Genomic DNA, 21,271 nt, shown 5'->3' with positions numbered 1-21,271 from the left:
CCTAGAATGAAAAGTCAAGAAAGAGCCCCAGAATCAGCTTTACTATAAAGTTTTTTCAAAGTCTTACATAGAGCTAAAGGTACAACACAACTGTGGGATTTTTTTGTTACCCCATTTTGATGCTAAGAAGTTTACAAATCTATTTTCCAGCATTTAAGAATAATCTTAGTTTGCTCTGATGCTGTCACAATCTTGCAGAAATGTGGCCGATTTTTAAACTGTGCTTTTCTTTGTGTATCTTTATATTTACTCATTCCAACTTAGTAACACTACCAAGCAAGAAGATTTTTTTCCCTAGTGTATTTACTTGATACATTTGACAGCATCTCATGTTTAATCAGTTTTGCTGCTTCCCCAGTTTTATAATCACACAGACTGTTTCCTCTCTATGCATATTTCAGACAACAAACTGAAAACATTTTAAAAAAACAGGAAAATACGCATATGAAACCACAAACTGTTTGGGACCTTCTCAGGCAAACAATTTCTAGCTTGCTTTTAGACTGCCTATAATACTAGTTTAAAGTGAGTTTTTAGAGTATTGTGATTTCTGCTGTGCGCCTGTGGATACATCCACTAGGCAGTTCAGCCTTCCCGACCCTGAGAAGGGTGCTGGTGCAAAACCTCTAGGATAGACCTTGCCACAGGGTTTTTCTCCCCACTAATCTTTTCCTGTACCCAGAGCAGCACCAAGCCTTCGGGCTGGGAGCCTGGGGTGACCACAGGGGTCACATTGCCATCCACTGCAAACACAGCATTTGCCCATTTCAGAAAGGTTCCTGGCACGTTGTCCCCACATGCTACCACGGCCCGCTGAACGCCGGAGCGCTCCAGAGCAAATGTGAGACCTGTCACAACTGATTGAAAGCTGCAACTTGCGCATTAGGAAAGGGCAAGAGAGTGCGCAAAGGCTGGGGCCGGAGGGCCTGCAAAAGGGCCTCCAAGGTGACCTCTGGCGTGGATAATGGAGGAGGGCAAAGGAAACCACTGACAAACAGCCTGAGGGGGAAAATTCACTCCCACCCTGACCTGGGGATCAGCTTAACCCTTAGTATGCAAGCAGGTCAACTGAAGCAGAAATGTGAGCGCTTAAAGCCAGTGAAGCATGAGTGCTCTTCTCCACCCACGTCCCATCTCTCTGCTTGTGCCCAGCTTCCAGTGCACCAAGGACAATATCCTTACACAAATCCAGAAGCCAAATATCACAGAAAGCAGTAAAACACGGCTTCCGGGCTCTCACTGGTAACCAGCAGGGATCCCTGAAGCACAGGAATAACACGGTATCACACAAACACACAGAGATCCCCCAGAGCTCCATCAGGGCTGTAAGCCTCACTGAGGGAAACACCAGGCATCCCCTGCCCAGGGGTGCGGCAGGACGCTGCAGTGCTTCAGGGCTGCTGCTGGTCTCTGCCAGGCACTGCACACCACTGGGCGCCTTGGCTTAGCTTGCCTTGTTTCTTCTTACACCAAGAAAAAATCATGGAAAGAATGGTTCATTCTGGAAGTTTCAGTCCCCCCTGAAATCATGCCTTCCCTGCGGCTACATGACACGGACTCCCTCGCCCTGTCCTGCCTCGGACTCATGGCGTCAGCGCAGTCACTCACAGCATGGAGGCAAGCTGGCCTCGGCTACTGGAGAGCCTACTTCCCGGCTTGACTGCTGTGGTCCAGAACACTTTCCTCAGCAGCAAAAGAAACTGTGAATTTCCTCACTGAATGCAGGAGGGACCAAGTGTCCTCGCTGGGGTCTGTGGTGCACGTTTCCCCACTGCCAGAGAGCTGCTGACCTTCCAGTCACTGTGTGGCAGGGGGAGAGATGCCCGGCAGCAAGACAGAGGGCAGCAAGAGGGAAGGGAGTCAGCAGAGAGGCAGAAGGATATTTATTGAAATCACTAGTTGTGAGGCATGCAATGAAAGCAGTGTAAATGCGCAGAGAGACATACAGGAAGCGTGCGCCAGGTCCTCAGGTAATGTAAATCAGCACAGCGCTGTCAACTTCAATAGAGCTCCACATTTGTGAGCTGCAGCCATCCCCCACCCCCCATCCGCTGGACAGCCTAACACTTCCCTGGGGCTGCATAAACAGTGGCAGCCACATCCTAGAGGTGTGGTTAGCATGGCTGCAGGTCCCAGCAGCATATCTGGCAGCAGTCCAGGTTAAACAGCCTCTGCCACCCTGGGGAGCTTGTCCCAGCTCCCAGGTCCGACACAACCCCTCCTGACACAACCCCTCCTGCGGTGCTAGCACCGGGCCCTGAGGCCAGTGAAGAACTGGATCGGGGAACTGGCCCAGATGAACAATAACCTGCTGAAAGACAACGGTTATTTCCAGCCAAATCAGTTCCCCAGCCAAGCGTACTCGTGTGAGCACTCCAACTGCTGCTCTGGTGCAGGGAGGGGGAAGGTGCATGCATGGAAACCAGCAGCTGGAGTCAGGACGAGGGCTGGGGCTGCCACTGAAAAAAAAAAGTATATCAATCTAAATGCTCGGCCAGGGTTGTGGGAAAACACAAATCCTCTTTCTCAGCTCTCCAGTATGTTCCCCTTAAAGCACCAGCAGTCAAAGGAGAGCAGGATTTCAAATGCAATTTCAAGCCCTCTGAATGGATCAATCACTTCTAAATAAATATCTGCCTTTGCACTGCCTCTAGTTCTTTCACTGCCTTGTCCATCACTGTCTTTCCAAGATAAGGCGTGTGGAAGAAAGCCATCTCCCAGGCAATTCCAACTATTTACCAATGTCAAATTAATGCACTTGGAAGCAGAGCAAAGAAGAATTTCCTCTGTTCTTTCACCAGCCATAATGCTTTAGATGCAGACCAAATCCAGAATATTAATGCTCAGAAGCACAAGTATTACAATCCCACTCATCTCTGTGAAAAACAAAACGGATTTTGTGATTTTGTTTAACAAACCTTAAATTCAGCTGAACAGCTGAACAGCTGAATTTAAGAGGTAATTCCTGTCTTCACAGGTAAAAGTTTGGGTAGTTCTAATGAAACATTTAGAGATAAGAACACAGTCGCTATTTATACCAACTGAGCTATCACTCACAGAAGACCAGAAACCAAAAAGTGTAGGCAGCAAATCTCTATGTACTTACTCATCAGTCAAATTTTTCTTCACTACTAATTTCTTTCCTAACACCTGCATGTCATAAGCAACCACTGATGACAAGATTGCTCAGTTTTATGAGAAAATAAAACCATTTTGGCACCATAAAAAATGAAGGGATAACCTCGTGGTTAAAGGGCTGGCCTACGAAGCAAATGATTAAAGGGCTGCCCTACGATGCAAATCATATACACTATATGCTCATATACAGTCTATGTGACTTCAATAGAGAACTCCACCACCAGATTCAGAAGGTACTTTGGCACCAGCGACACTCCTTCTCTTCCAGTGATCCAGCTTGAGCAGGATGGATGGAGAGTAGCTCCATCTCCAGTTTTGTCTACAGCCTAGAAGCAAGGAAAATTCTTCTGGAAGTGTGAACCAGGGATGTACTAACACCCAGGGATTTCAGTTCCTGGAGGCATCCTCTAGCCACTTGTCTGTTATGCAGAAACTGGGTGACACATCCGCCCCTTCCTTCTGCTCCCCTGGTAGCTATGTTTCAGGAGAAGCCATGATCTGGCTGCATAAAATGAGGATGAGGTCTGAGATTCCAAAACCTAGTTTCACAGAGTTGTCTGTGACAGCAGAACTCAAACATGCATTTAAGTCTAAGTAAGAGATTAAGCCCAAGATGTTCTCCTTTGTGTTTTTTTTGTTGTTGGGTCAGCTTACACATCCCAGCCCTCAGCACACTGGCTCCTGTGGAGTGCCTAAATACAGCATACAGGGACTTCTGCATTTAAAGCAATATTGTAAATACTGCATCTGAAGCTAGGCACCTGACTATTGCAGTGTTTGCTGTCTCAATGCCTGGATCTGAAATGCAAATCTTTGTTGGTACCTTTAAGCACCAACAAAGCACTAAGAAAAAATAGTATCCATCCAACTTCTGCATTACCTTTCTATGTAACCAACTGACTGCCTCCTCGTTCATATCTCTATTTTTCCTGCAAAGTCCTCTCATTTTAAATAAATTTCTCCCCCAACCCACAGAACCTCAATAACGCTCGTCTTAAAATGCTAACTAACCTCTGTTTCCTGCGCGGTGGCGATCCCCTTGGAAGCAGTTGCAGTACAACTCTCCTGAAAAAAAAAATAAATCAGCATTTCTCCATGTCAGGACAAGGAAGCAACAGATTGCTGGTCACATGTAAAAAATACAAGGAAAAGGCATCACAGGGGATTCCAGTCCTCCCCAACAAACTTCACCTGGCAGGTGGTGGCAGGAGAGACATGCGTCCTGTTACAGCTGGCACACTCACCCTCGCGTATACATTGTGAGCAGCTGGTAACACAGAAAACAGAGGTTTTGTAAGACACAGGAACTCAATCTAGATTCAGCCATGAATGTGAAATTTCAAGTGACAGAAAAAGGCACAAACCCAAGAGAACAACCTGGCAAACATAACGAAATGCGTAAAAGACATAACCTGTGTTTACCCTCCAAACTTATTATTCTGTTGTGCTTATTCTGAGGACAAATTTAGTATGAAATACAATATGTGTCGAGATGCTGAGGGTCATAAGTTTCCAAAAAGCATGAAGCAGACAGAACACTTTGGTTCATTTTGCTGTGTTTTTCACCAGTACATAAGTGGCCAGATAGTACTTTTTAATGAGAAAAGGGTAGAAAACCATCACTGATTCTTTCACAGCTTGCCTGAGCTGCTGTTCTGTGCTAGCAAGTACTGCTAGTTTGCTATTGCCTTCCCCTACCAAAAAATATGCCTGTTGGAGACCAGTTTGTCCCTGTCTTGCTTTGCAATGCATCTATCAGCATGGAGGAGAGCCAAGAGCAGCACAGGCCTTTTCCACACATGCTGAGAAATGCTCTGATTTAGAGGAAGACAGTTCCTTCCCTGTGTTGCTCCAGGGAGAGGGCAGCGATATGCTACTTCGCAAAAAAGCAGGAGTTCCATTTCATCCCAGGTGCCTATGAATTAGCCTCTTTGTATAAGGGAGAAGCATTCTGAACAGGAACGCTGCAGTTACCAACAGTATTTGTTAGCCAGATCTTTCTAAGTTTTAACAACCACATATCATAAAGGCCATGTACTGGCCACAAATGCTTTCTACTGCAAGCTCTCAACAAAGAGAGTTCTGAAAAATAATGTGTACAGAAGGATATGTATTCATTATTCCTACTAGCAGATTAGTTGCTACTTTCTGGTTTAATGGTATTCATGTTATCCTATGGACCGTATTTAAATTGCATCTGGCTCCGTTAAAAAACAGCTTCATAAAGTGACTTTTACAGAATCCCTTGACTCCTCTGCTATAGGTCTTATCCTGAGTACCGTGGGCCACCTTTTCACAAGGACAAAAAGGAATTTAATGTCATTGTGACATCCTTTATTATCTCTTCAGGCACTTGTCATAAATTCAGTCATTGTAATGATTATCCTACAGCTAGCTGCCAGGGTCCTGTTAAATAAGAGTCATCAGAAGTAGCTTTCTAAGGACAATAAAAAAAGAGAAGACGGAGGAAACGGGCCAAGAAAAGGGATTTTAGTATCTTTAGTGAAATGTATTTCCTTCGTAAATACTAAAAAGAAGAATGATCGTACTTCAGTCCCCCAATAAACCCCTCAATGAACTTCAATAGGAACCAGGCTCTTACTTTTTCACCTGAAATGTCTTTGTGATGTTCCAAGAGCTTGAGGACAGTGATGCTTCGAGAACTAGACAATCTGGAAAAATGTGACTGTTAGACATATGCTCGATATTACAAGAAATAACTGTAAAAAATAATTGAGTTGAAAGCTCTTGTGCCTTCAGCTGTTCTCTATATGATATGCACTTTCTCTTATACATTCACTCACATGTTTGACTGATAAAAATAACTAGATTTTGTCCTTCCGTATCACCCTTCAGCTGAGTTATTCCAAGACTTTATACACACTCATTAATTAAGCTTGATGCCCCCACTGCATGACATACAAAAATAATGTTATTGTCAGGATACAGATAAGGAAATGCTACCATGGAGCAGTGATATAAAATCATCTCCCAAAGAGACACAGCGGTATACTGTGGCACAGCCAGATACCGAATTCAAGCCTTCTAACACAACAGGCTGTTCTAATGCAAGAGACCCCAACACACCATACCTCTCTCTTTCTGTCTCAGAGACTTGGTTTCAGAGTCTCCTTTTGTAATCTATGCAGTAGCAATTTTCATCCTATTTAAATCTTTTATGATTGCATGAGTCAATTTGCCATTATTTCAGCTAGCAATTACTATACCAACAATTCACTGACAGCTGTGGAATGAAAGAGTATCTTCTCCCACGAGCAGAATACCACATCGAAAAGTAGAGTTAGATATATACCACTTAAGCCATGGTCCCTTTCATCTGTGTGCCTGCAGATGTGTACGTCTGTGAAATGAATGACTGTCTGAGATCAAATGAAACCCATGTGTGCAGACTTTTCTGGCTTCTCTATGCTAGGAAGCAGATAGCTTTTTAATCGGGGAAAGTTACACAGATTTGAAGTATACCTACCTTGCAAAGGTAGAGAAAGCTTTGTCTTTATCACAGGGTAGCTTGTTCAGATGAAAACCAGCTTTGGCTACATCTACATCTAAATTGTTAAATCAGAAGTATCTCCTAGCTCCACACATCAGCATGGCACTTGGGTGCTCTCTGCAAAGGTCACCTGCACTGCTTGTTAGAAACAGCCCTTGGGACTGTTCCTATACTTAAATACCTTACTAAACACATAGCAAAGAGTCTGACTTTTAAAGCTGTTTCAGTGTTTGAAGATGTGGATGAGCACACATAGACATTCTGAAATCCTTCACCAAGCACCTATTTGCATCTCCAGAAATCTATGTATCTGCAGAAATCTGACATGTTGGGCACAAAATTGCCTAAATCACTTGCCTAGGTCATTATATGAGAAGGGTCTCAAGCCATGAGCTACTGAAAAACAGTATTTTACTAGGACTAGTAAGTAAAAGTAAGGAATTTATCTGCTTCTGGCAAAGCTTGTCTTCTCTTTTAAGTTTGTACAAATACTTTAAAATCAACCCTGTCAAATATGGTTTCCGGATATTGTCTGTGTTTAAATTAATGGAACCTATTATTTTCTGTATGGCCTGGGCTGGCCTTTCAAAATGCACCAGACTGCACTGAGTAGCAGGTATTTTCACTTTTTTTTTTTTTCCCCAGAAATGATACCTAAAGGAGTTTTGCAAGTGTATCTTCCTGTGAGACTGAGGTCACTTTACACGAGGTGCCATAAACAGGCAATATAACTTCCACACTTGCATTATCCTAATACACCTCAGCTCGTAGAAGCATGTCAGTGGAAGTAATACTGGCAGGCACAAGCTAACCTCACAGACTTCTGGTTAACACTGTCAAAGGGCTCATCTTTGGCATAAAGCACAGGCCAGGTGAGCTGGCTTCCGTAACACTATACTCTGAAAACCTGCTAATGGAGTAAGAGAAAGCCTTAGTCCGAGAAGACAGAGAACCAAAACAATGTATTTCATAATTATAAGAAAACATGGCTTTTGGAACTGGGTCAATAAAGGACATTTTTTTCTTCTCTAATGCATTTGTCCCTGTTCAAAATCCACTAACAGTGTTTACTGAAGATAGCTTAATAGACCAGAATACTCACGGATATCACCATAGGTGTCACCTGCTAGTGACAACACCTTTTCTTCTTTGTTCCCAAGTCACTATTGGACAGGAACTTGACACAACATTTCTATGATGCCTGAGGAGCTTTTCCCATACAAACACCATAGGATGAGCTCCTGAGATTCCAATATTCCAAGGAAACTCCCTCAGGGGCAAGAGTCCCTGAGAGAGAGGGGTCTTTGCAGCACTGAGCTCTTCAGAACAACAGGTCATTGTAAATTCTGGTTAACATTTCATTCCTCTTTCTACACAAAGGTATAATAAGAGAATCAGATTCATGCAGAGTATTGCATGTCTTTTGGGTATATTATCTAGGAAAAGATAAAGGCAGGCATTTATCTGAACTTTCCGTTCCCTCTTCGAGGCACTTAAGAGCACACGGTATCCTTGAACTTGCTATCTTTGTCTCTCAGTTTAGATTGAAACTCTCTTTTGTATTCTAACATAAGCAACTTTAAAAAAGTACAAAGTCAATCTGTATTTAAAAAGCTTTGTGCTTCTCTACAGACCCTTGAAGCAATGCAAAGGGGACATTTTCCTCCTGTTAGTCAAGTAAGACCCTACTGTGAAGGACTATCATCTGATCTTTGAGACAAAAGCTTAGAAAACAGCTCAGAATTCTAGACATTCATTAACGTACCAGCTCATTCTAGAACTTGTAGTTGCCCATAAGATGCACAAAACAGATCACATGCATCATGCGTCCAGTAGAAATGTCTCAGGTCTCTCATTCTGAGAACTACTGGTGAACAAAGCAGTATAAGAACTATTGGAAAATTATTCAACCAGTAATTCAGAAAGATGAATGAAATCAAGTCAAAAAGATGCACCAGCCAAATTGCCCCTGAACCATGTATTTTTCCGCTAATCCTCTACATGGGACAACCACTTTCTCACAAGTATCTAAGTTAGGTTGAAACAGTTAATTTAATATTTAGATTATTTATTGTACAGACATTAATAGTTAGATTCTTGCATAATTCTTGCAAAACACACAAATCTCTTGACAAAACATGAGTATTTTTCTTCAATGACATTTAATAAAAAGCATTACCTACTTTCACACTCATTAGGCCTGTATTTATGCTCAGTTCTCCTCAGTAATAGAGGTAATAGAGGACAGTGAATAAACATTAAATACATGTAATAGGTAAAACATACCATTATCACTTATCACTGGAGTGGTTAGATTGAAGAAACAGGATGAGTTTTCCAGCACTACGTTTTCATAAAATATTTCACCAGGTTTTACAATTTTTATTGTACAGGCAGTAAGGATTTTGCTTATGTTTGCAGCCACGACACCCTATAAAAGAATAAAAACAAGAATACAACAGATTTCTTGTGATACTTGTTAAGTCGTCACCTTGTCTTTACAGAAAACTACAAACTGTAAAATGTACAAACTGAAATTCTTTTGTGGCAGAAGCAGACAATTCACTAGGAAGCCTCTCAAAGGAGAGGGCCTCTCCCAACTGAAGAAGCAATACAGAAAGAGTTCTGAAAGGAACAGTATTGCTTTCTTCCAGCAATTAAATGGATCTGTAAGGTATGTTAGGGGAGCAATCTGAAATAATTTTTTATTTTAAAACAAGAATTTTGCTATAACAGTGTTCTATGCTGTTATAGTCCCTTAAAAATATTTGAGCAAGAATGTACAAATCCTCACAGAAAGACAACGTTTGCATCCATAACCAAAGCACATTTAATTATGAAACAGTATTTGCTTTGTAATGAATTATCCTTTGTTTCCAGCTAAGAGCGCTTTACAAATATGATCACATTAGTGCATTCAATCAGGAAACCAGAAACAATAGCATGCAGATTAAGTGGCCAGTCACAATACTAGATAACCAAATACTCAAGGCTGTGTGTGCTATGAACAGATACTGAGTAAATACTAATATCAAACACTTAAAGACACATTTTGTTAGTGTATGTATCCCAGTGAATGTTTTTTAACTTGTTACAGGGCTCAGGACTTACATAATTCACGTGATATATATATATATATATATATATATATATATATCTAGTCACTGGAAATATTAAAAGAACTGATGAAATGACATAATGGAAACGTTGCCTTTGTCAGCATCGTGACTTTTTGACTGAATATCATGAAGTATAGCTTCAGTTTACATTTTATAGGAGAGGAAGAGAACATCTATGTGATTGACACATTCAGCTTACTGAGATTTCCAATACATTTGCCAATTGTTGAGGTAAGAGGGACTAATACATGGAACATGGTGACAAAAAAAAAGAGAAGCTGCAATAAGTTACAAAATGACATGTTTTAAGCCACAATAAACAAACACACAGAAAACTGGGTGTACCTACCTGATTTTTGGCAAGGAATCTTAGCTGGATTTTCAGATCTTTGTCAGGTGCATGTGAAATGTTATACCAACCCTTTATGCTGTTTGAACGTGTACAATTTTCTTTTAATGTGCACCTAAAAGCATACACAAAATTACTGTGGCTTTGACTTCAGACACTGTACTTCAACTTATTTAATGTTATTGATTTTTTACAGGAATTCTATTGATTTTTTACAGGAATATGGTTGTAACTGCAAAAAGCTTCAGGAAAACAATCAGTAAAATCTTCTGCTTATCAAAGTAAATTACAATGCATTGATATATGCTCTAGGGTCCTGACTAAGTCAATGGGATTCAAGCAAATATTAGATGCTTGGCCAGTAACAGTAAGCGTGGTAGCCTGGGATGGAATTCGTCACCCCCAACTTGATTGCTCCATTGTACAGCTCTAGCTCTGATCCTCCCAGTTCCCTCTACACTCCAAGGGGAGAAATATGCTCATTCAGGGTGCAATTCACCTAACCTATTTCAGACACTCATACAAAAATGAAATGAATCACACTATAGAAGCTGCTTGTTCTCTCCAAAGGGTGTAAGAGGAGATGGGGGTGAAGCTCAGATGTAGAGCTATGCTACGAATGTGTATAGCTGATGAGATGCATCCTCCTTCCTAATCTCTGTCATCCACTGATGTGAAAGGTAATCTTCCCCTTTCATGTCAGTGCACTTGGTTAAAAACTCTGGGTTTGAAAAGGTAGTTCAAAATAGATTTCTCTGTCTTCAAGAATAAAATCCATTTCAGTAGTAGGATGGCACAAAGTAAATAAAAATGCTATAGACGCCAAATTGTAGGAAACAGAAACTGCAGAACAGAAAAATAAGGAAGAATGAGGAAACCCTGGGATATACAAGTACCACAAAGATTACATGTATTAAAAACATGATAAGAAAAAAGATAATGTAGGCATACAAATTAGATGGACAATCACTGTGTTTGAAAGATGAACGCTTAAAATGCTCTCTGCTGTGAACAGTTAATGAACAATCCACAAATTAACTCCAAGTAACTTCATATAGCTAGCAATTAAAGACAAGTAAGTGCTAATGGCATATATCTTAATAATTTAATACTAAGACTGAATATTTATAAATAAACATAAGATGTAATATTGTTTTATTAACGCTACTTTTCTACAAAACGTAGAAGCATGCGATCAGTGATATGTATCTACACAAACTATTCTTTCGCTAAAAACTAGAAATGAGTACATACTTGCAAAGCATGGGCCTTTTTCATAAGGAGCTCACTGTATAAATGTATTTCACAAACAACATGTTTTCTCTCCACAAAGAATAACACAAGAATGACTTTCAAGAAAAATATCTGCCACTTTCCAATATGCCTGAAATAACCCCACAAACCATAGAAACCATAAAGCCACCTTCCCTGTAGATCAAGATGTTGGCAACTGGAATGCAGTTAAGCACAAGGTCACTTCCTTTGTGGTCTAACTCAGGAAACTGAGTTCCTGCTGCACAAGAACCTGGTGGGGCTTTACATTTGAATTCCTTTCACATCATAACTTACTGTAAGAAATCGGGACTATGCCTGACATATTTCAAGCTGTCTGAGCTGGGACAAATTTCAGTCTCATTTATATCTCTTCGCCTTACTGAGATCACAAAGGTCCATTAGTATCACAGTTTTAGATTCACAGAGGATAGGATCTGTCATCAACAGATGTGCATAAACCAGATGCTCAGATATATGGGTAGATAACTCTCACTGGCAATGATACATGGGAGAAAGACATCCTATAGTTTCTGACAGGCTGAGGATCATAATGTTGAAGACGCAAGGCAAGAGTTGCAATGCTTGGCACTAAATAAGCATATGCATTTCAGTGGCACTAATATTAAAATATTAAAGAAAACTGTTTATACAACTGAATATTTAGAACTGCCCTAGGACAAAGTTATTTGCTTTCTTAGACTGAGGAACACAGCAGTGAACTTGTTTCCTCATCTACAATGAAGAATCTAAGAGTTTGATAGCAAAAGAAGTAATGCCACCCAGACCCAGGGTCATGCTGGTCTTCATGCCAGGAAAAATGTGTCTTTTCTTGCACTAAAAGCTGACCTTTAGCACTCAAACAATGTTCTATGGAGAATGGTCATTTCATAGGAAGAAGTCACAAAGGGGGCATCTGATGGCCCTCAGTATGAATTCTCACAATTGCCCTGCACAGGCCAAGAGTAATGCGAATTCCTCTCACCTAAAGATGAAATTATTTTGTTGTAGCCCTATTTTCAGACAATTGATGTTGTTTGCAAGTACACTGGAATGAATACAACAGATAAAAACTATTTGTGAACGACACGGTTCTGAAAATTAACATGTAGACTCAGACAACTACCAAGTCTGGCTTTCTTGGAAAGGTGGACTGCACCAGACCCTATAGAAGTATAAGGTATGAAGCTGCAGGCTCAGATTTCAGACATGCATAGAAGTGTGTACAGAGAAAAGCAGAGTCAAGATTTCTTTTAATCTTTCACAGCAAGCTATTATTCTTTACACTACTGAAGACTCCTTCTCACAGCTGGAATCAAGTTCCTCTTATTTCATTATGATAACACAATACCTATGCATACTGGTTCATTCATATTTACTTAAGTCTCTGCTTCACTAATCTTGTATTAACTACAGATCCTACCAAGTTTGCCCCCCTCTACCTTGCTAAAGCATACTGATTTCCTCGTGCAATGAGAATATGGTTTCAGAGAAAGTTTTGGCTTCTTTTTCCAAGGTACCAGCCCCTGAATGAAGTCCACACATGTCACACACACTGACCAAGTTCAAAAGTAAGTCTGGTCATGTTAGATAACTAACACCTAATGTGTTGTTTCCATACGGAAAATACATGTAAGACATCAGTGCCTTGTACTGGAATAATTTTAGCATATTTCAGGTAAATCTGATTCATCTATAGAAAATCTATAAACATTAAGAGAAATCACACAATGCTATGAGTAATTGTTTTGAATGATTGTAAGTGAAAAGGACAATTTATATATTTGCCCATACAGAAGAAAGAGTAGAAATAGGAACAGTAGAAACATTTTCTTCTTTTTTTTTTTTTCCACTTGTAATAAGATGTGCAGATTTTTTGATCAAAATACTGGATTTGAGTTCACACTGTCTTTAAAATGAAGCACTGCTGGTAAGTTTTATTTTTAAAATGGAGTGCATATTTAATATAAAATTTATTTCCCAGTAAGTGCATAAAACATACCATCTATCTCAAAATTATGATGGAATATATTGCTTTAGTGGACATGTATGGACTTTGATTAAAATACTAGCTAAAAATATGTCTTCCTCTTTTTCTAAAGCTTCACTCATAGCTCCCTCTTCACAAAACCAAATATTTAATGATGGTAAGTGCTTAACAGTGAAAAATTCTGTGGGTGTTGAACGGGATTCATATTATAGTAGTTCATTTTTTTCTCCAAAAGAGTAAATTATTTCTGTTTCAACCAGATGGAAACTTTTGGTGATTCCCCTCATAAACAGGGGATTTACTGACTAATAACTGTTATTCGCTAACTCTTTATAAGGTAACTAAAAGCCCAAAAAGCTTAGCACTGCAACATATACAGTTTCTAACAAGGTAGCAAAAGAGAGTTTGAAGAAAACACTTTACAGAATAAACACCGACTGTCTTCTAATAACTACCTTTGCAAACACAAAGTAGCAGCTCTTCAGTAAAATCACGCTAACATTGAAACAAACCAAAATGGACAGTATTAACCTTCTAAAAGAAGGCTACTAGTGGAATTCCTCAAAAATCAATCTTATAACCACATTTGTTTAATGCTTATATCACTGACAAGCTGGCATAAAAGAAGGTTTACACTGTCGACATCTGCTGATGATACAAAGTTGGAACATTACCATGCAGAGGAATATGAGAATATCACACAGGAAAACTTGGATAACCTTGAAATGGGATGACATTTCAAAGCGTAAAGTACAAGAACATGTACCTAGAGCAATAAAAATCTCACAACCCATCTGTGTTATAGACTGGAAACTCATCAGTTGGAAAGAAAACAAAGAAATAGAAGGACCTGGGGGCACTATTTGATCATGGATGATTATGGTCCATCAATGTGATGCTGCCATGAAAAAGACATTTGTGATCCCAGAACACATTAAGTAAGGTGCTTCCTGGACAGACTGATTAAACACCATTGAGCAAGGCACAGCTGAAATCTGTTCTGGAATTCTGTGGCAGTCCTGGCCATCCTTATTTTAAAAGGATGCATAAAATTCACAGAGGGTCTACTGGAGTGGAGTTAAGAAAGGAGCGTCATATGTGAGAGCTGTTTTAGCACACCAAAGTGAAAGTGAAAAAAGAGACCACTTTCACAAAAACATTGAATAGGTTAAGTGTGAGGGAGGGGGGAAAACCTATTTAAGCCAAGGCGATGTGAGCACCAGAAGAAATGAGTATAACCTGTCCATGAACATACACGTGATGAAAATCAGCAGACAGATTTTAACAAGTAGGAAAATGAGATTCTCTCAGACACCCACACAACCAGGGCAGGGAGGACAAAAAGCCTGTCTAAATTTAGGATGGTTCCTGATTAGCTTATGAGTAGGTTTACATGATGTGGTTGCTTGCAATTGCCAAGGCTAGGCTTGACAACGCAGGTATTTCTCCAGTGTAGGCCAAAGATGTACAATAGCTTTCAAACCTGCTTCAAAGAAAGCAGCAAAACTAATGACTCAAATGTGAGGATGAAGTGTTCAGAAATAAATTCTCCTCTGGCCTAAACCAAAGGCAGTGGTTCCAAAGCAAGGAACTATGAATACTGAAGACATCTGAGCACTCTTTCTCCGTTCTCACATGTAAGATGCTCCCAGCTATTAAGATGCTTCAATCACGAGTATACAATTTTATCTCTCAATCAATCTGCAAAGCAAAAACATCTATTGTAAAACCAAAATAATTTATCCTTCTTAGCCCAACATACATTTTATGTGTAGATCTCAAAAATCTGAGGGTTAACAAAGTCTTTAAAAGGTGCAGATCTCGCTTTCGCATGCCAATAAAGTGTCTCACATTTGTTGCTATGACTGATTCCATAAAAATTCAGTAGATACAATCTTGATGCTGAATAGCCCCAAGCCAGTCAAAATGTACACTGACTAATAATGCATTGCTTTTATATGAAAGTCTAAAATACAAAAAAATACCTTTGATTCAAAGAACACCACCCACAGTAGGGATCCTTTGCAGATAAGCATTCTTGCTCGGAAACATATCTACCGCAATTTGCAACCGGTATTCTTCTCACCTAAAACCAAAGAATGCAATTACACACTGAATTAAAATAGCCTCCATTAACAGGGAAATTGAGGGTTACCAATAAAAATCTGACAGCAACCAAGCACGATCCCTTCAGGAAAGTTTCCTTATGGACTCCTCTCTGCCAGAAGACCTTTGGATAGAAATATGCAGCCTATTTTACACATGCTGTATTTTGCTATCAGATGAAATGCTTCTGACAATGCCAATTTGGTTCTACTACTCAAAGGTTAGCATGGACAGATTAATGCAAGAAAGACTGATTAGTGTAGTGAATCAAAGATAACAACAGAAAGGAGGTATATTTTGCAAATAACGCTCTGCTTAGCAGAACACCATCTTCCTCTCATCAGAACTGAGTTTTTAAAATGATTTATGAAGGTGCATCCAAAAACGCATGCGCAAAACAAAATGCATCTGTGTTTGCATCACCTTGTCAGGTTACTACATGTGCACACTAGAACAAACACATGCAACTACTTAGCATGCATGAAAATGCCATTTCAGTAAGTAAATGTAGATAATTGTGGCTATATTGCATGTAGCTGTACTTGTACATTCAGCTCGATTATCCTAGCCAGCCATTTCCAGAAAAGGAAAGGAAAAAGAAAAAGAGAAAGCTGATTACAAATACTGAATACAAACGCAAAATATTATTAATAACAATGTTAATTAATAATCTTAGTAAGGAAAATATTCCTAACTGAAACAATTTTTTTTACAAATTTGCAAGAATTAAGAGTTGTTATATTTTGTGAACAGAAATTAGGATGCATGGCTTTCTGCAAAACTATATGCACTGTTTTTTCCAGCCATATCTCGTAAAATTCAATTTAATCTGAAGGTATGTGAGATAATTGGTTCAGAAACCAGCCAACATCATAGACTACTAGCAAGTTTAAAAAGATAGTGTAGAAGCCTTATTTAAGCTCCAAGAGATGATGAGAGAGAGGTATTTATTCTTAAAAGCTCTTGTTCCTCTACAGTAACTTGCTTTTTTACCAAAGCTAAATAAAATTCAAGTCTTTACTTGGAATATCTACATATACTTTCGACTGAAATTTTTATTCCTTCTGCATTTGTGATAGATGGTTTATATCAGTCAGGAGTTCTCCTACCAACTTACCCACTCTCTCAGACAGCAGGCTAAAATGCTATGTTCACTGCTGGAAAAATGATTTTATTGTAAATGAAGGTAATCAAAAGCTGGGTGAAATCCTGTCCAGACAAGATGGACAGCCAGCCCTTATGTTTTCACTGCCATCTTCCCCATTGCTGGTGAGACAAAGGAATTTGCTGAGTTGATGCTAAGTAGCCCTGCTGCAGGATATGCTGCAACAACTGCACCAGCTCCTGGGAGCCGCTCTCTGCTTGCCATGCAGCTCAGCCACATTTGCTCACATGCAGTCGCTCCCAGTGATGGCTGAACTCCCGGGCCTCACTATGTATGCACATTAATCACTTCCCATTGTGTTTTTGTTTTGTTTTGTTTTTTCAAGTCTATGCCTAACTGAAGACAATGAGAATTTTATCACTGACTTCAGCAGAACTACGACTTCAAACCCATCTCTCAAATGAAGAGATTTCTCCACATTAGAAACTCCATAACTGACTAGCAAACCCTGGCCTAGCAATTCCTGGATTGCTAATTCAGAGGAACTTCATCTCCAAAGACTGTACAAGTTTTGTTTGCTACCTCCAAGCTTGATTCTGCATGATGCCTCCAGGAAAAAAAGAAACAAAGACTCTCTCGACAGAATGACATAAAATAAGCATGGGATTAAGGGTGTTGCTGGATCACAGTAACAGTGGGCAGCACCATGACGGTGGAACCTCTTCTGAGCTCTGCAGAAGGGCGGCCCAAACGTAACGTTGGTAACTGCAGTTTGGATATTTAAGGTCTAACTCTGACCCAAACTGATGCTTCACTTATCAAGTGGCAGAAATCCTTAAAGCAGTAGATTACTTGAATTTATTATTTCAATATTTTGCTTACCTTATTGGCAGAGGACAGGTAGATGTAGTTATTATCCTCTGGATCAAGTCGAAGTTTGGGGAAAATGGAGGTTTCTTCCTTAATTTCGTATAAAACCTCTGGGCAATTAGATTCCATAGCCTCATTAAGAACAGCCTAAAACACATGAAATTAAATCATTCACAAGTCCTTTTATTGATTGATTAGCATTTTAAACAGAAGACTAATTTGAACTACTTCAGAGCTTCTGAGATGACTCACTGTGCCCTATGCAATTCACCTACTGCACTGGCTCTCACTGTAGAAAGACAGAGGAAAAGACCACCAGAACAGAATTTCAACAAAATCCATGCCAGACCCATTTTGCACTGAATCTGGCACTGGTTTAGCGTATGAAACATCCCTCCCACAAAGTATGTTCCTGATTGACGCAGAAACTGAATGTGGAAGAGATGCCTATATCCCAAAGTCATAGTGTGTTAAGTACTCCTATGAACGGAGAAGACAGCGTTAGCCTTCAGAAAACAAATTAACATCCCAGCACCCATAATGTATAAAGCTACTGACAACTGTCTTCAGGACAGAAGCTTCTTTGTGGCTTCTGTGAGTATACATCTGACGTGATAGTTCTTTTTCTTACCTTGCCCAACTCTACAGTTTTCCACCACTCTTCACACAGAATTTAAGAGAACCAGAGACCACAAGAGCTTTTTATTTTATTTTACAAGTTAATAAGCACATCAACATTGGTATAAGGTTTTTTCATAAACATAACTAAACAAGGGAGATATGTTCATGGTCTCCACTGTGCTAAGGAGACACGGAAGACTTCAGTTTCATTTTTCATTATCAAAGGCACAGTGAAACAACTGGGCAAAAGCTTTTCAAGCTCTCTACTATATTCCTCTCCAACTGCCTGCTTAATAAAACCAAAAAATGAGAGTCATTCTTTTCAGTGTAGGCAGCAAATGCACATTCTTGCAAAACCCAGAAAAAATTTAAAGCATAAAAGACATTTGACTGGATGGCTGAAAAGTTTGATAATGAGAGAAGACGACTTTGACTTCCAGGTGATTGATTTAAGCTAGTGTGGGTCAACTATTCAGAAGCTAAGGCAAAATGAATCTCGACTTTCCTCTTTAACGGACAGCTATTCACATCACACAGATAGGCTAACAAACAAATAAATATGCTTCCAAAATGTAACAATATTTAATATTTCTACTGGAAGATCAAAGCAAGGAAGGAAACAAAAGACAGAGCAACTAAAAACTCCACAGTCCATAAATTGACACTGTGGGCATTAGCAGTTTAATGAAATGTTTCCATGAATTTTAAGCAGGGTACATAATTACTTTTGAATATTATCTTGCTCTCCAAGTAACAATACAGCAGTTACTTCACAAACTAAAAAGAAATAGAGATTCAGGGGATTATATCTGTTTATAACACAGTGCCTAAACCGGGAAACATTCATCCACTTGAACACAGCAGCAGCTGATGGAGAAGGGAAGAACTGCCACACCCAGCTTACCTTCAGTAACTGTCCGTCATCTGTTCCCAAAAAGAGAACTATCTGATTCAAAACAACTGTGCCATAAACAGCCACTAATCCAGAATGAATCAAGGTTGGTAATTTCTTGATTGACTGTGCCTCCTGAAAATCAGATATAAGAGAAAGCTATTACAAAATCATTCACCTATACTGCACAACGTTAAGAAAAAGAAGAATCCCTGGAAAGATTCTCAGAGAACTCAATTTTAGACACTACTCTGGGTAACATTTTAATTCTGATACAATTTCCGAGCAACATATCATTGGAAATGGCACATGAAACATGAAACTACTTCTTTTTTATACATGGCAACTGGTCATGTCTGGGACAGAGATTCTATCTACTGCACCTAAATAACCGACCTCAGTGGGACACAGACTTGGCCAAACAGCAGCAAGCTGCCTTGCAACAGAGTTTCTGGTTTTTGGACATAATGCACCAGGCTTATTCTGAATTGCCGGTTCTTCCCAATGAAGCCCTGCTTTGCCATCACCTGACTGCACCTACCATGAAGGCTACAGACACACCCAGCATCCACTTTTAAAGGCGTGCAAATATTATGGAGACCGGAGGTTCTTCAAACACACAGACTTTATTTTGTGTGTGAGTCTCAGTAAAATGTGGAGCTTCATCCTCCCCTTTCTGGTTTCCTTTCTGGTTTAGTGCTTTACACTAAAGGAAGTTGAGACTTGCGTACTACATAAATATAAAAATGAGATAAAGCAGCATAAAATTCATGTCAAGGAAAACAAAAATGTACCCGTGTGAACTTTAAAATCAACATGTTACCTACAATTCTCTGTCCAAGCTGAAGAAAGTTAAGTGACAAACACATGTAAGCAGCTCATGAAAGAAAACATCATTCAGGAAATCCCTGTATCTTGTGGAAGGAACAACCAAACAAAATAACACTGACTGTAGAGAACGAAGTGCTGAAAGGAAGCCCTGATGTGTGAGAATAAGGTCATTTACCAGGTGAGAGATGGTCTCTGTCCCAAAATCCCTGCAAGCCCAGATATCTCCCTAGCAAGCAGTACCTGAGTTTTGCAGTCCTGGAACTGCTTTAAGTCAATCTCCACAGCAGATGCTGCTAAAGGTGTGATCCCACCTGCTCTTCAAATGTGTCCAACCCCAGCGAAGCTCCACCTCCCCTTCCCCTCTATTAGTATAATACTTTCCAGTGAGCTTGGTTAAGGAAATGAGATGTGCCTAGAAAATGGTCTGTAAATCCATCCACCTGTGTACGTAACTACATTTTCATTTGAGCCATTCTCCTCATCACATGAACAAGTACCTAGCTGCATGGATGCCAGTGCTGACGTAAAGGAGCAGCAGGCATGGAGAGGTGGGGCAAAGAGCTCAGGTAGGACCAGGTCCTTTGGAACAAGCCCAGTAGGTCAGCTTACAAAGCCCAGAATCCCAGCTTCAAGGACAGATTCCTAAATTTACAGAAACCCTCTGAGTGCAAAAACCCATTTCACTTTAACACACAAGATAAAGTGTGAGAATGGTCCATTAAAACCAACATTTTGCAGAAAAGTGAAGGCATTTCTCAAACTTATGAAGCGAATCCATAACACAGTAACAGCTGAATTCAACTCTTGCATGCTAGGATGCTGGCTTAACCCCAGAAAGTCTTTCCACATAGAAATAAATTTTTTCTAAACTGCAATCCTATGTCAATTAAAATCTTTTTCAGTCATCTGAATTATTTTAATTAGCTCGCAAGAAGAGCCACTTGGAGTAAAAGACGACTTGATTAACTTTCATATTTAAAGACCTTTTTTTTTTTTTCTCATGCAGCAGAAAGAAGACACTGGAACTGTCATGTACTGGCACAGAACTTCAGTAAAACCCACTTAGGCATGAGACTCCACTACCATGGAGGTCTGTTTCAGATAAGGGGGTGGAAAAAGCGACTGCAAGCATTTTAAGGTGGAAAAAGTTAACTCACTGTTTTATTAGATCAGAAGGTAAAAAAACTCCAGCACTGGTGCGCACAATGAGCCTTCACTCAGGCTAAGGAGCGAGGAGGTGAAGCTTCTAGGCTTTCATTTCCAACAGATTCAGGATTTTTTTTTCCCATAGCGTACCGTATAGTAGTGTAAGTAAAACAAACCACCCTGGGTTCCTCGCAGACACTGTACAATAAGATCACAGAAGAGGGGAAGACTCACCAAGTCTCTGAAAAGCTTTGCTGCCAGATTTTATTTTGACCCACATACTAGTAAAATAACCAGTGTCATATCAGTGCAACCTCCTCA

General features: G+C 39.9%; 1 protein-coding gene across 1 annotated transcript in view; it reads right to left on the bottom strand.

Moving 5' to 3' along the window:
- PLXNC1 (plexin C1) overlaps positions 1 to 21,271 on the bottom strand; it is a 74,059-nt gene that overhangs the window by 41,105 nt on the left and 11,683 nt on the right. Inside the window, exons 2-9 of the mRNA XM_064450925.1 lie at positions 18,986 to 19,108; positions 17,473 to 17,607; positions 15,365 to 15,465; positions 10,118 to 10,232; positions 8,936 to 9,080; positions 5,741 to 5,810; positions 4,330 to 4,405; positions 4,150 to 4,203 (exon numbers count right to left, since the gene is read on the bottom strand). Of these exons, the coding sequence (XP_064306995.1) occupies positions 4,150 to 4,203; positions 4,330 to 4,405; positions 5,741 to 5,810; positions 8,936 to 9,080; positions 10,118 to 10,232; positions 15,365 to 15,465; positions 17,473 to 17,607; positions 18,986 to 19,108 (819 nt within the window). The remainder of the gene's footprint in view (positions 1 to 4,149; positions 4,204 to 4,329; positions 4,406 to 5,740; positions 5,811 to 8,935; positions 9,081 to 10,117; positions 10,233 to 15,364; positions 15,466 to 17,472; positions 17,608 to 18,985; positions 19,109 to 21,271) is intronic.

Source organism: Phalacrocorax carbo, chromosome 1, assembly GCF_963921805.1.
Source record: "Phalacrocorax carbo chromosome 1, bPhaCar2.1, whole genome shotgun sequence".
Lineage (NCBI taxonomy): Eukaryota > Metazoa > Chordata > Aves > Suliformes > Phalacrocoracidae > Phalacrocorax > Phalacrocorax carbo.
Note: the sequence above shows the minus strand (reverse complement) of the source record. Positions and strands in the feature narration are given on the sequence as shown.